This window comes from Girardinichthys multiradiatus, chromosome 19, assembly GCF_021462225.1.
Source record: "Girardinichthys multiradiatus isolate DD_20200921_A chromosome 19, DD_fGirMul_XY1, whole genome shotgun sequence".
In the NCBI taxonomy this organism is placed as follows: domain Eukaryota; kingdom Metazoa; phylum Chordata; class Actinopteri; order Cyprinodontiformes; family Goodeidae; genus Girardinichthys; species Girardinichthys multiradiatus.
Genome location: NC_061811.1, coordinates 9,460,751 through 9,477,599, shown reverse-complemented (window position 1 = coordinate 9,477,599; position 16,849 = coordinate 9,460,751). Strand labels below are relative to the sequence as shown.

The 16,849-nt window shown below is 43.9% G+C and overlaps 1 protein-coding gene across 3 annotated transcripts in view; it reads right to left on the bottom strand.

Annotated features, from left to right (window-relative positions):
• syne3 (spectrin repeat containing, nuclear envelope family member 3) overlaps positions 1-16,849 on the bottom strand; it is a 41,354-nt gene that overhangs the window by 15,120 nt on the left and 9,385 nt on the right. For all 3 annotated transcript variants that reach the window (XM_047345302.1, XM_047345300.1, XM_047345301.1), the window contains exons 4-5: positions 350-659; positions 91-246 (exon numbers count right to left, since the gene is read on the bottom strand). In XM_047345302.1, the coding sequence (XP_047201258.1) occupies positions 91-246; positions 350-659 (466 nt within the window). The remainder of the gene's footprint in view (positions 1-90; positions 247-349; positions 660-16,849) is intronic.

The following is a 16,849-nucleotide window of genomic DNA, read 5'->3' as shown; positions in this document are numbered from 1 at the left end:
AGACATTTTTAAAATCATCTCGCCTCACTCTGCTTACCCTGGAACCAACCACCAGATTCTAACATGATGTTTGGTAGCAGTTTGACTGACCTTTAAATCTTTCAGTTGGTTCTCAGGCGTTTGGTCCCGCTTCATCAGCTCCGTCAGCTGTCTGGTTTTAGACACCAGCCAGGACTGGAATTTCTGAGCATGGCTGTTAAACATCTGGTGGTCATCGCTGATCTTCTGCAGCAGCATCAGACGCTCCTAACAGGACAGGAAAAACGGCTAGCATGATCCGTTTTATGACCTGATTCAGCAGGACTGGACCCGGTCAATCTGAACCAGGATAAATCTGATCGTTTCCCACCTTGGCCTGGTCTCGAACATCATTATAGTCCTCCTGCAGCCTCTGCTGGGCCTGAGCATTCACACTGGGGTCCTCTGTCCTGCCGTGTAGCACATCCGCCTCATCCAGCAGCCTCTCCAAAAGTGGCGCCTGGCTTTTGACATCACTAACCATCACCCTCTGCTGGTCCAGCTGCCACAGCTTCTCTTTCAAGCCCAGTTGCAGCTCCACTTTGAGGTCCAGGAGACAGCGTTGCTTAGTGAGCCACTGCTCAAACTCTCCATATGCCTTCAGGTACTCGGTCCAGTGGAGCCACACCCACTCAATCCGGCTACAGAGACAGAGATGGGAATGTTGTTTTACTCAACTTAAACTTGCACTGTGTAATGTAACCAACAGCTCCGTTCTCACATCATCCTTGTTCTCAGCAGGGGTCAGATTTTCCATTTAATGCAGATGTTTTTCATGCAGCTCCTCGTTTAACCTAAATGTTGATGTGACATTTAGGGAGAAATCTTTAACTGATTTGACATTTAGCTGGACTCCATGCGGACAACATGACATTACAGACTCTTTAGCAGTCGCCTCTGTTTGTTATCTGTCTGTTTCACATGTAAAGCCCTTTGAGATATTTATGCTTCCCACTGTGCAGATATCAACCTCTCATGATGTCTTCCTGGCATTTTCCTCTTTTCTAAATTGTTTCTTAATTGCTGGAGTGAGAAAATAAGCCCATTTCTGACAGGTTTACAGGAGAACATGCAGTTCCAGGAGGAAACATTTGTCCGGTTTCCAGGAAAATTGTTCTAATGAACACTTTTATCAGGATTTAAACAGTTCTGCAGATACACATCTACTGTAAGAAATAATGTCTGAGGCAAACGGCGGCCTAAACATCAGTAATTTAAATCTGTACATGTCTGCTTCTCATATTTTTCTACGTTTATGAGCCAGTGTGTCTTCTTCCTCTGAGAGATGTGAAGCTGCAGTCCTGTGTCTCTGATTGGTCGATGGGCTCAACCTAATAGCTGTCTATTTCTGTGTGGACGAAGGTACCTCCAACACACTGAACCTCACTTCCAACACTCTGAACCTCACCTCCAGCATTCTGAAAATACCTCCAACACACTGAACGTTACCTCCAAAACTCTGAAGGTACCTCCAACACACTGAACGTCACCTCCAACACTCTGAAGGTACCTCCAACACACTCAACCACACCTTCAGCATTCTGGAGGTACCTCCAACACACTGAATCTCATCTCCAACACTCTGAAGGTACATCCAACACTCTGAAGGTACATCCAAAACACCGAAGGTACCTCCAACACACTGAACCTCACCTCCAGTATTCTGAACGTACCTCCAACACTCTGAAGGTACCTCCAACACACTGAACCTCACCTCCAACACTCTGAAGGTACCTCCAACATACCAAAGGTACCTCCAACTCACTGAACCTCACCTCCAACACTCTGAAGGTACCTCCAACACTCTGAAGGTACATCCAACATACCGAAGGTACCTCCAACACACTGAACCTCACCTCCAACAATCTGAAGGTACCTCCAACACTCTGAAGGTACCTCCAACAAACCGAAGGTACCTCCAACACTCTGAAGGTACCTCCAACACACTCAACCTCCCATTCAGCATTCTGGAGGTACCTCCAACACACCGAAGGTACCTCCAACACACCGAAGGTACCTCTAACACTCTGAAGGTACCTCCAACACACTGAACCTCACCTCGAACACACCGAATGTACCTCCAACACTCTGAAGGTACATCCAACACACCGAAGGTACCTCCAACTCACTGAACCTCACCTCCAACACTCTGAAGGTACATCCAACATACCGAAGGTACCTCCAACACACTGAACCTCACCTCCAACACTCTGAAGGTACCTCCAACACTCTGAAGGTACATCCAACACACCGAAGGTACCTCCAACTCACTGAACCTCACCTCCAACACACTGAAGGTACCACCAACACACCGAAGGTACCTCCAACAAACCAAAGGTACCTCCAACACTCTGAACGTTACCTCCAACACTCTGAACGTTACCTCCAACACACTCAACCTCCCATTCAGCATTCTGGAGGTACCTCCAACACACCGAAGGTACCTCCAACACACTGAACGTCACCTCCAACACTCTGAAGGTACCTCCAACAAACAGAACGTCACCTCCAACATACTGAACCTCACTTTCAACACACCGAAAGTACCTGCAACATTCTGAAGGTCCATCAAACACACCAAAGGTACCACCAACACACTGAACCTCATCTCCAGCATTTTGAAGGTACCTCCAACACACTGAATCTCATCTCCAACACTCTGAAGGTACATCCAACATTCTGAAGGTACATCCAACACACCGAAGGTACCTCCAACACACTGAACCTCACCTCTAGCATTCTGAACGTACCTCCAACACTCTGAAGGTACTTCTAACACACTGAACCTCACCTCCAACACATCGAAGGTACCTCCAACACACCGAAGGTACCTCTAACACTCTGAAGGTACCTCCAACACACTGAACCTCACCTCGAACACACCGAATGTACCTCCAACACTCTGAAGGTACATCCAACACACCGAAGGTACCTCCAACTCACTGAACCTCACCTCCAACACTCTGAAGGTACATCCAACATACCGAAGGTACCTCCAACACACTGAACCTCACCTCCAACACTCTGAAGGTACCTCCAACACTCTGAAGGTACATCCAACACACCGAAGGTACCTCCAACTCACTGAACCTCACCTCCAACACACTGAAGGTACCACCAACACACCGAATGTACCTCCAACAAACCGAAGGTACCTCCAACACTCTGAACGTTACCTCCAACACTCTGAACGTTACCTCCAACACACTGAACCTCCCCTTCAGCATTCTGAAGGTACCTCCAACACACTGAACCTCACCGCCAACACACTGAAGGTACCTCCAACACACCGAAGGTACCTCCAACACTCTGAACGTTACCTCCAACACACTGAACCTCCCCTTCAGCATTCTGAAGGTACATCCAACATACCGAAGGTACCTACAACACACTGAAGCTCACCTCCAGCATTCTGAAAATACCTCCAACACACTGAACCTCACCTCCAACACACTGAAGGTACCTCCAACACCCGAAGGTACCTCCAACAAACCGAAGGTACCTCCAAAACTCTGAACGTTACCTCCAACACTCTGAACGTTACCTCCAACACACTGAACCTCCCCTTCAGCATTCTGAAGGTACCTCCAACTCACTGAACCTCACCGCCAACACACTGAAGGTACCTCCAACACACCGAAGGTACCTCCAACACTCTGAACGTTACCTCCAACACACTGAACCTCCCCTTCAGCATTCTGAAGGTACCTCCAACACACTGAAGCTCACCTCCAACATACTGAACCTCACCTCCATCACACTGAACCTCACTTCCAACACACTGAACCTCACCTCCAACACACTGAACCTCACCTCCAAAATACTTAACCTAACCTCCATCACACTGAACCTCACGTCCAACACACTGAACCTCACGTCCAACACACTGAACCTCACCTCCAACATACTGAACCTCACCTCCAACACACTGAACCTCACCTCCAACATACTGAACCTCAACTCCAACATACTGAACATCACCTCCAACACACTGAACCTCACTTCCAACACACTGAACCTCACCTGCAACACACTGAACCTCTCCTCCAGCATTCTGAAGGTACCTCCAACACACTGAATCTCATCTCCAACACTCTAAAGGTACCTCACCTCCAACACTCTGAAGGTACATCCAACATACCGAAGGTACCTCCAACACTCTGAATGTTACCTCCAACACTCTGAAGGTACCTCCAACACTCTGAACGTTACCTCCAACAATTTGAAGGTACCTCCAACACACTGAACCTCACCTCCAGCATTCTGAAGGTACATCCAACATACCGAAGGTACCTACAACACACTGAACCTCACCTCCAACACACTGAAGGTACCTCCAACACACCGAAGGTACCTCCAACACTCTGAATGTTACCTCCAACACACTGAACCTCCCCTTCAGCATTCTGAAGGTACCTCCAACACACTGAATCTCATCTCCAACACTCTGAAGGTACATCCAACACACCGAAGGTACCTCCAACTCACTGAACCTCACCTCCAACACTCTGAAGGTACCCCCAACACTCTGAAGGTACATCCAACACACCGAAGGCACCTCCAACTCACTGAACCTCACCTCCAACACTCTGAAGGTGCATCCAACATACCAAAGGTACCTCCAACACACTGAACCTCACCTCCAACACACTGAAGGTACCTCCAACACACCAAAGGTACCTCCAACAAACCGAAGGTACCTCCAACACTCTGAACGTTACCTCCAACACACTAAACCTCCCCTTCAGCATTCTGAAGGTACCTCCAACACACTGAATCTCACCTCCAACACTCTGAAGGTGCATCCAACATACCGAAGGTACCTCCAACACACTGAACCTCACCTCCAACACACTGAAGGTACCTTTCAGCATTCTGAAGGTACCTCCAACACACTGAACATCCCCTTCAGCATTCTGAAGGTACCTCCAACTCACTGAACCTCACCTCCAACACTCTGAAGGTGCATCCAACATACCGAAGGTACCTCCAACACACTGAACCTCACCTCCAACACTCTGAACGTTACCTCCAACACTCTGAACGTTACCTCCAACACACTGGACCTCCCTTTCAGCATTCTGAAGGTACCTCCAACACACTGAAGCTCACCTCTAACATACTGAACCTCACCTCCATCACACTGAACCTCACTTCCAACACACTGAACCTCACCTCCATCACACTGAACCTCACTTCCAACACACTGAACCTCACCTCCAACACACTGAACCTCACCTCCAACATACTGAACATCACCTCCAACACACTGAACCTCACTTCCAACACACTGAACCTCACCCCCAGCATTCTGAAGGTACCTCCAACACACCGAATCTCATCTCCAACACTCTGAAGGTACATCCAACACTCTGAAGGTACCTCCAACACACTGAAGGTACCTCCAACACACTGAACCTCACCTCCAGCATTCTGAAGGTACCTCCAACACACCGTAGGTACCTCCAACACACTGAAGCTCGCCTCCAGCATTCTGAAAATACCTCCAACACATCAAAGGTACCTCCAACACATTGAACCTCACCTCCAACACACTGAACCTCACCTCCAACATACTGAACCTCGACTCCAACATACTGAACATCACCTCCAACACACTGAACCTTACTTCCAACACACTGAACCTCAACTCCAACACACTGAACCTCACCTCCAGCATTCAGAAGGTACCTCCAACACACTGAATCTCATCTCCAACACTCTGAAGGTACCTCACCTCCAACACTCTGAAGGTACATCCAACATACCGAAGGTACCTCCAACACTCTGAAGGTACCTCCAACACACTGAACCTCCCCTTCAACATTCTGAAGGTACCTACAACACACTGAAGCTCACCTCCCGCATACTGAACCTCACTTCCAACACACTGAACCTCACCTCCAGCATTCTGAAGGTACATCCAACACTCTGAAGGTACCTCCAACACACTGAACCTCACCTCCAACACACTGAACATCACCTCCAACACACAGAACCTCACCTCCAACACACTGAACCTCACCTCCAGCATTCTGAAGGTACATCCAACACTCTGAAGGTACCTCCAACACACTGAACCTCACCTCCAACACACTGAACCTCACCTCCAACATACTGAACATCACCTCCAACACACATCCAACACACCGAAGGTACACTGAACCTCACTTCCAACACACTGAACCTCACCTCCAACACTCTAAACGTTACCTCCAACACTCTGAACGTTACCTCCAACACACTGAACTTCCCTTTCAGCATTCTGAAGGTACCTCCAACACACTGAACATCCCCTTCAGCATTCTGAAGGTACCTCCAACTCACTGAACCTCACCTCCAACACTCTGAAGGTGCATCCAACATACCGAAGGTACCTCCAACACACTGAACCTCACCTCCAACACTCTGAACGTTACCTCCAACACTCTGAACGTTACCTCCAACACACTGGACCTCCCTTTCAGCATTCTGAAGGTACCTCCAACACACTGAAGCTCACCTCCAACATACTGAACCTCACCTCCATCACACTGAACCTCACTTCCAACACACTGAACCTCACTTCCAACACACTGAACCTCACCTCCAACACTCTGAAGGTACATCCAACATACCGAAGGTACCTCCAACAAAAGAAGGTACCTCCAAAAAACCGAAGGTACATCCAACACTCTGAATGTTACCTCCAACACTCTGAAGGTACCTCCAACACTCTGAACGTTACCTCCAACAATCTGAAAGTACCTCCAACACACTGAACCTCACCTCCAGCATTCTGAAGGTACATCCAACATACCGAAGGTACCTACAACACACTGAACCTCACCTCCAACACACTGAAGGTACCTCCAACACACCGAAGGTACCTCCAACAAACCGAAGGTACCTCCAACACTTTGAACGTTACCTCCAAAACTCTGAACGTTACCTCCAACACACTGAACCTCCCCTTCAGCATTCTGAAGGTACCTCCAACACACTGAACCTCACCTCCAACATACTGAACCTCGACTCCAACATACTGAACATCACCTCCAACACACTGAACCTCACTTCCAACACACTGAACCTCACCTCCAACACACTGAACCTCACCTCCAGCATTCTGAAGGTACCTCCAACACACTGAATCTCATCTCCAACACTCTGAGGGTACATCCAACATACCGAAGGTACCTCCAACACACCCAAGGTACCTCCAACACTCTGAACGTTACCTCCAACACTCTGAAGGTACCTCCAACACTCTGAACGTTACCTCCAACACTCTGAAGGTACCTCCAACACACTGAACCTCACCTCCAACACACTGAACCTCACCTCCAACACACTGAACCTCACCTCCAACATACTGAACCTCACCTCCAACATACTGAACATCACCTCCAACACACTGAACCTCACTTCCAACACACTGAACCTCACCTCCAGCATTCTGAAGGTACCTCCAACACACTGAATCTCATCTCCGACACTCTGAAGGTACCTCCAACACTCTGAAGGTACCTCCAACACACCGTAGGTACCTCCAACACACTGAAGCTCACCTCCAGCATTCTGAAAATACCTCCAACACACCGTAGGTACCTCCAACACACTGAAGCTCACCTCCAGCATTCTGAAAATACCTCCAACACATCAAAGGTACCTCCAACACATTGAACCTCACCTCCAACACACTGAACCTCACCTCCGACATACTGAACCTCACCTCCAACACACTGAACCTCACCTCCAACATACTGAACCTCGACCCCAACATACTGAACATCACCTCCAACACACTGAACCTCACTTCCAACACACTGAACCTCACCTCCAACACACTGAACCTCACCTCCAGCATTCTGAAGGTACCTCCAACACACTGAATCTCATCTCCAACACTCTGAAGGTACCTCACCTCCAACACTCTGAAGGTACATCCAACATACCGAAGGTACCTCCAACACACCGAAGGTACCTCCAACAAACCGAAGGTACCTCCAACACTCTGAACGTTACCTCCAACACTCTGAACGTTACCTCCAACACTCTGAAGGTACCTCCAACACACTGAACCTCACCTCCAACACACTGAACCTCACCTCCAACATACTGGACATCACCTCCAACACACAGAACCTCACCTCCAACACACTGAATCTCATCTCCAACACACTGAATCTCATCTCCAACACACTGAAGGTACCTCCAACACACTGAACCTCACCTCCAGCATTCTGAAGGTACATCCAACACTCTGAAGGTACCTCCAACACACTGAACCTCACCTCCAACACACTGAACCTCACCTCCAACATACTGAACATCACCTCCAACACACTGAACCTCACCTCCAACACATTGAACCTCACCTCCAACATACTGAACCTCACCTCCAAAACACTGAACTTCACCTCCAACATACTGAACCTCAACTCCAACATACTGAACATCACCTCCAACACACTGAACCTCACCTCCAGCATTCTGAAGGTACCTCCAACACACCGTAGGTACCTCCAACACACTGAAGTTCACCTCCAGCATTCTGAAAATACCTCCAACACTCTGAAGGTACCTCCAACACACTGAACCTCACCTCCAACACACTGAACCTCACTTCCAACATACTGAACATCACCTCCAACACACTGAACCTCACCTCCAACACATTGAACCTCACCTCCAACATACTGAACATCACCTCCAACACACTGAACCTCACCTCCAGCATTCTGAAGGTACATCCAACACTCTGAAGGTACCTCCAACACACTGAACCTCACCTCCAACACATTGAACCTCACCTCCAACATACTGAACCTCACCTCCAACACACTGAACTTCACCTCCAACATACTGAACCTCAACTCCAACATACTGAACATCACCTCCAACACACTGAACCTCACCTCCAACACACTGAACCTCACCTCCAACACACTGAACCTCCCTGTTGGATGGGTGCAAAAACTTGTTATCACTCATGTAAAAACCTTGGGTTGGAAGGCACCTGCACTATGCCTTCCTCCCTTTGTGTGTGAGATCATTGTTATCTCTGTGTGAACCAGCCTCCTTTCCGTCTCACACACATACACCCTGTCTGAACTGTCTGTTGAACTGTGTATATAAATAAAGAGATAGGGTGTCAAAACTTTGTAGTTTCACTGCAAAGTGGGCTACCCTTGTCACAAGTAACTATGACTGTATCGTTCTTACCTCTGAGTTGACTAAATAATACCTAACATTTATTGGTCCTTCGAGCCAGATTAATTCAATAACCTTATTTCTCTTTGCTTTAACAGTGACTCTGGGATCCGTGGGGGAAGCCTGACGTCGAGCGAAGCACCGCTGCACAGCCTCCTTTAGCCGGAGTGGCTGAAAGTCCCGGTGTGTGTGAATTCACACCTGGCCAGTGGGTTATTGCCTTCCTCTGCACGGGGTGACTCTCACAGGGTCCAAAGAGTCACCAAGAAGTCAACTCCGAGGTGAGACAGTTTTAAAATACAGTTCATAGGAAAAGTACTTAACAGTCGTTGGTAGTGCGTCGCCGGTAAGGACGCTGCATTCGAATGGTTTTATTCCACCGTGAAAGGAATAGTGACAAATTTGGTACAATCCCGCCGTGAAGGGGATTAAAGAAAACGACTGAGGATTATTCCCTTGTGAGGGAATAGAGTAAGCGCTATATAAATAAAAGAAGAAAAGTACTTAAAAGTCGTTGGTAGTGCGTCGCCGGTAAGGACGCTGCATTGGGATGGTTTTATTCCACCGTGAAAGGAATAGTGACAAATTAAGGTAGGGCCCCGCCAAGAAGGGGGCCAAATAAAACGACTAAGGGTTATTCCCCTGCGAGGGAATAGAATAAGCGCTATACAAGTAAAAAGAACGGAGTAAATTGAGCTCATAAAATAACACCAAGTTAACTTAGAAAAATTACAAGGTACCTGAAACTAACTGTGTGACTGTGTTGTGTGTGTATGGAGGACTAAGCATTTTAATAGAATCAGCAGGATTCTGCTAGTCCTGTGTTTTCTTTTGCCCAGATTAAAACTACGTACTGGTGACTTTGGAGATTCAGGTCGGATTTCATTCCAGAAAATTAACACCGCTGCGAATTAGTCGCAGTAGAAGGCCGTGTTAATGTCCTCTCCATAAGTCTCATGCCAGTGACCTTTTATCTGGGACATTTATACTATAATTAAACTAACATAAAACATAATGGGGAAGAAACCAAGTAAACTAATTGACTTAGAAGGGGAGGTAAAGTTTATGGAGAACTATGTAAAAGGAGCAGGTATGATCTGTCATAGATGGAATAAAAAATAAAAAACATGGGTTTTTGGGCAAATTAGATACAAAGGATGTCTTAAAATTACAAGGGGATCTAAAATTAGCAATAATGAAAACTAAAAAGAGAAAAATAACAAAGAACAATGGGGGAAGAACAGAGAAAAAGCTCTGATTTAACAGAAATATGTGCACGATGGCATAAAAATACGGATTTTCAGGTAACTTAATAATCACTGAAATCCTAAAACTACACGGGGATCTTAAACTGGAGATTATGCATTCAAAAGATTCAAGAGACAATAAAAAACCTTGCCAGATTATAATTTCAAAGGGGACTTTTCAGTCCCTGAGTGCTCACAGTTGATAAACAGATTAAAACAAAAAGATGAATTAAAAAAACAACAATAAGAGCAGCTTTTAACTGACATAGCCATAATACTGAGGCCTTAAGAAAAGCACAGGAAAAAACTTTCAGCTTAACTGAAAACAAATAAAGGGGGGCGGACTGCCACCCATCCCAGTTTAGAATACCAAGGTAGCCCCAAATTATAAAGACTAAGAGGTGGTTTTAGAGGACGTGGTAAAAGAAGTTAAAAGAGGAGGTGACAATGTGGACAACATGGAAACTGTCCAACTGGACAACCCAGTGAACAATGACTAGAGAAGAGAGAACAGAATGTTGTTAAAGACGTAATCTGAGAGTAAAAGATTTTGTAGGCAAGCATTAGTGAGAAACAGGTGCTTTAAAAATCATTCTATGGTGTTATACTACTAACAATATCATGATAAAATGCAAAAGATTCATTTTACAGGGAAATAATTCCATATTTGGCTCAGATTGTTTGCATTCTTGATTTTTCCTCTTTGAGAGAAGTTAAATTTCAGCTCTGTGAAACGACCTTGACAAAGAGATGCAGCTGCCTGAAAACAAAGATAAAACTTCTGCAAACAGCAGAAGTCTGTCTCTGCTGAAAGGTCTGAAAAAAAAAAAAAAAAATTGTAACTCTACCCTGCATGTGTCAAACTCAAGGTCCGCGGGCCAAAACCGGACCCCAGAAGTTTAGTGATTCTCTAGAAGTAGAGCCTTTTAATATGGTGATTGTGTGCTTGAATGTTATTTTGTCAATCAATAAGCAGTTTTGTCTACATTCTGCCACAATCTGCCTTTTGAAAATGTTTTGAATCTTGCTCTTTATGTATAAAAAAAAAAAGAAAGAAAAGAAAAATTGGCTAAAGTCTGCAGACACAAAATGAACCTGGATTGAAGCTCTAACTAAGTTTATTTAATCTGAGATCTTCTCCAAATGCAACAGTATATGTCAGTCTACATGAGATACTAACAACTTCACCTACTGGTATAATATAAAGATCTGATTGAATATGTGAAACAAACAATGATGAAAGTTTTTCAACAGGTGATGCTCATCCAGGAGGAAGACAATGTTTCTAGGAAATGCAGCTCATTCATTAACAATCAATTTTTCTTCTATAGGTGGAAGTTTTGCTGACTAATCATAGGCTGGATCTATGAAACATTATGAGCACAGAACAAATGACCAAGGTTTTACTGACTTATGAACCTCACTGACCTGACAATGATAACATGACACCCAACAGATAACACCTTTAAGGTGGACCCACTAAGACCACCTTATTGATTCTTGGTGAATAAAAAAAAAAAAGAATTGAAGCGTTCAAAACAGACCTAGTGGAAACAAAAGGGGTTATGAGGAAACGATGTGCATTTTAAGAATAATAGAAGTCAAATTATGTTCAAATTTTTGCAAATAAAATGACTCTGACAGAGAAATAAGTAAGTAGTGTGTGAATGTGTGTGAATGGGAATGACTGATTTCATTGTAATGCATCTTTGAGGGACCTTAAAAGCGCTAATAAAGGTCTGATGTTCTGATGATCTTTGCCAAATTTATATCTTAATAAGGTTTCCAGAATCTTTTTCGAAAAATCATATAAAGATGGCAAAGGTTCTACCTGTATTGAAAATACTGATAACAATAGGAAAGTTCATAGATCTGTCTTCAATTTTTCACAATTCTTGTACAAACAGGTTATTTAAACTTTCATGTGGCCAAATGTCTGTGTTTGACTTTCTGTTTTTGTGAAATAAATGTCTGTTTCATGTTATGTAAAAATTAGAGTCCTCAACATTACCATAATAATATTAGGTCAGTTCTCTATAGTAAAACAAAAAGATTTTAACAGATGTTTAGACGTTTTCCAGTCAGGTTCAAAATGATTGAATTAGACTCAAACTTAACATAAGATTAAATTAACCTTAACAGAATTACTGGACTGGACTGAAATAGATAAAACTTTAGTTAATTGAAACAAACTTTAGTTACTTGAATTAAATACAAAGCTGACTGAAAGTGTATGTTGTATCTATAAAACTGGGTAAAACAAACTAAGATTATAAGATATAATATGCCCTTCATTTTTTGTGTTCATCAGTGAGTGAGTTTTTATTTTTTATTTTTAATAAGAACTAAACCAAGCATTATTTATAATAATAGCAAATACCAAAAATATTGATCTCATTTTTAAATGTAATAAGGACTTACTTTATAAAATATGATAAAAAAGAATAATAAGAATTTGGAAAAACAGAGGCTTTAAACCTCTGCAGGAACAGCACTGACACTGTCAAAAGTAGATCCTAATACAGGAATCTGGAAGCTCAATCTGGCGTGGACAGTAAAAGTCCATCCAAGGATACATTTAGATGAGGCAGAGGGACAAATACAGGGCTTAGCTGAGAGCAAAGAGAGCAACATGCATCCTGCCCTAGCTGCTGTCCCACCTGAACTGTGGTCCCAATCATCAACTGATGTAGGGCTTATAAAGGGGTTCCCACCATACAAGGTTAAACTAATATCTGAAAAAAGGCCATTAGTCCGCCAATACCCCTTAAAGCCAGAAGCTGAAGAAGGTACTAAGCCAGTAATACAAGATATGTTGAAGTCAGGAATATTAAGAGAAGCACCTGACGCTACATGCAAGACATATCACACTGACATCACTATTATTATCACAGCCAAACATAACTCTAAAAAGATGTGCCCTTTAAATCCAAGTACTCTAATACCTACTGCAGAAGATGGAAAACCACATTCTTATAAAGCAAAAGTTGAAGAAGACACAAAACCCAGACAAGACATTTCTCAAATCCTTATACCAGATTCATGTGTTGTGTTTGTAGATGGCTCAGCATCTAAAGATGAATATGGAAAGAATAGAGTTGGTTATGCAGTAACAACCATCGATAGGATAATAGAAGCTAAATCTCTACCCAATACATGCTCAGCCCAAACAGCAGAATTATATGCTGTAGTAAGAGCATGTGAATTACATGAGGGACAAATACTTACTATATACAGAGACAGCCAATACGTTTTCAGATCAGTACATCACCATGCTAAGATTTGGCAAAATAGAGGTTTTAAAACATCATCAGGGACAGAACTAACTCATTTCAACCTATTAAAGAGAAAATGTCAGATCTGCTATTTATAGACACAGACGTGCTGAAAGACGCCCAACAGTCAGCACCCAAGACAGAAATAAAGGCCTGGCTAAAGAGAGGAGCACAGAGAAAAGATGACATCTATCAGATAGAAGATAAACCAATCCTCCCAAAACATTTATACAACACAGCGGCTACAGTGACACATTGGGAAGACCCACGTGTCAAGGGGGGAATATGTCACATCTGGTAAAGCATTAATGCTACACTATAAATATTTCTGACTATGCAAATCATTTTTGCAGATCATGCATAATTTGTTGCAAACACGGGGGAAGAAATATTGCCTAGTTGTAATAGATGAACCTAGTGACACATTTCTTCCCCACATATGGTATCCCACAGATTATAAGGTCAGATAATGGAACTCATTTTGTAAATAAATTAATAGAACTAAGTTCTAATGCATTAGGGTTTCAGTTAAAGATTAAGGAAAACAATGGAAGAAACAGGGAGGCCATGGCCCGGATGCCTATCCCTGGTTAAATTATGGATGAGAATAACTCCAAATCAAACTGGTCTTACTCCATTTGCCACCTACTGTACATCATTGTATAACTCCACCCACTGTGTTCTGAGCCTGAGATCACATGACACCAAGTTGCTGATGTGAATTTGTATTCTCAAAGAAATAGTACATGGCAGACCGTTTTCTCTGCCCTCTGACATGAATGAAATAGAGAAAGCACAACAGGAACCTTCATTAGCTGAGTGGATGAATAAAATGTTGCAGACAAAAGAAGAACAAATGTCCAGTGGTCTGCCGATAATCTCTGCTCCTATCCCACAGAATGAGGCCTGGAGACCTGGTCCTGATTAAGACACTCCACCGGAAGGATTGGAGCACTCCTTGGTGGAAAGGGCCGTTTCAAATACTCCTGACAACGCCCACAGTTCTGAAAATAGCAGAGAGGCCTTCCTGGATCCATAAAAGCCACTGTAAGCCAGTTTTGCCGTTACAGGAGCCAAACCAACCGACGGGGTAGCAGAGGAAGTCCGGGTTCAAAGATGGCCCAGCGTCTCAAACCGGTGAAGAAAACAGCTGATCTGCGCCCAATTATAAAATGGCTCTCTGTAACTTGTGGACAGGACTGATAAGCCTGAGCTTAATTCTGGTAGCAGGACTCTTTCTCTATCTAAAGCAGGATCCACAGGAGGTGATACCGAACCAGAAGAGATGGACATCAGACGGGACCCATCTCAGAACACTGACAGAAGAACATGACGCACATCCATTCCTACAGAATTTCTGGTATTGTTCATGGTGGCATATGCAACACTGAACCAGGTAGAAATGCACGAAAATGAAGGGGACGATTATGATGACATGTTGTAAATAAATCACATCAAAAGCCTGAGTGTACTCATACATTGTATTTCATAAAATGACCTTACAGCAGAAAATCGAAAGAAGTTGTTGCTTAAGTGAAATGAGAAAAAGTACAATGATGACATAAACAGGGCAGATTTTTTAATTCTTTTATTTTTATGATTTCAAGTATTATTCTTTTATTTTTATGATTTCAAGTATTATTCTTTTATTTTTATGATTTCAAGTATTATTCTTTTATTTTTATGATTTCAAGTATCATTCTTTTATTTTTATGATTTCAAGTATCATTATTTTATTTTTATGATTTCAAGTATCATTATTTTATTTTTATGATTTCAAGTATTAATCAACATTTAACTTTTAATGGTCGCCGAGGGCGGCGGGACCGTATGAGTATTTCCCACAAAATATAATCTGTTTACCGTCCGTGGGTTTTCGCTCATACAAAGTATTTTTCTTACTCGTTTTTATATTAAATGTTTTTACTTGTGATAAAAGGAGGGACTGTTGGATGGGTGCAAAAACTTGTTATCACTCATGTAAAAACCTTGTGTTGCAAGGCACCTGCACTATGCCTTCCTCCCTGTGTGTGTGAGATCATTGTTATCTCTGTGTGAACCAGCCTCCTTTCCGTCTCACACACACACACCCTGTCTGAACTGTCTGTTGAACTGTGTATATAAATAAAGAGATAGGGTGTCAAAACTTTGTAGTTTCACTGCAAAGTGGGCTACCCTTGTCACAAGTAACTATGACTGTATCGTTCTTACCTCTGAGTTGACTAAATAATACCTAACACTCCCCTTCAGCACTCTGAAGGTACCTCCAACACACCATAGGTACCTCCAGCACACTGAAGCTCACCTCCAGCATTCTGAAAATACCTCCAACACATCAAAGGTACCTCCAACACATTGAACCTCACCTCCAACACACTGAACCTCACCTCCAACATACTGAACCTCGACCCCAACATACTGAACATCACCTCCAACACACTGAACCTCACTTCCAACACACTGAACCTCACCTCCAACACACTGAACCTCACCTCCAGCATTCTGAAGGTACCTACAACACACTGAATCTCATCTCCAACACTCTGAAGGTACCTCACCTCCAACACTCTGAAGGTACATCCAACATACCGAAGGTACCTCCAACACACCCAAGGTACCTTCAACAAACCGAAGGTACCTCCAACACTCTGAACGTTACCTCCAACACTCTGAAGGTACCTCCAACACTCTGAACGTTACCTCCAACACTCTGAAGGTACCTCCAACACACTGAACCTCACCTCCAACACACTGAACCTCACCTCCAACACACTGAACCTCACCTCCAACATACTGAACCTCACCTCCAACATACTGAACCTCACCTCCAACATACTGAACCTCACCTCCAACATACTGAACATCACCTCCAACACACTGAACCTCACCTCCAGCATTCTGAAGGTACCTCCAACACACTGAACCTCACCTCCAACACACTGAACCTCACCTCCAACATACTGAACCTCACCTCCAACATACTGAACCTCACCTCCAACATACTGAACCTCACCTCCAACATACTGAACCTCACCTCCAACATACTGAACATCACCTCCAACACACTGAACCTCACCTCCAGCATTCTGAAGGTACCTCCAACACACTGAATCT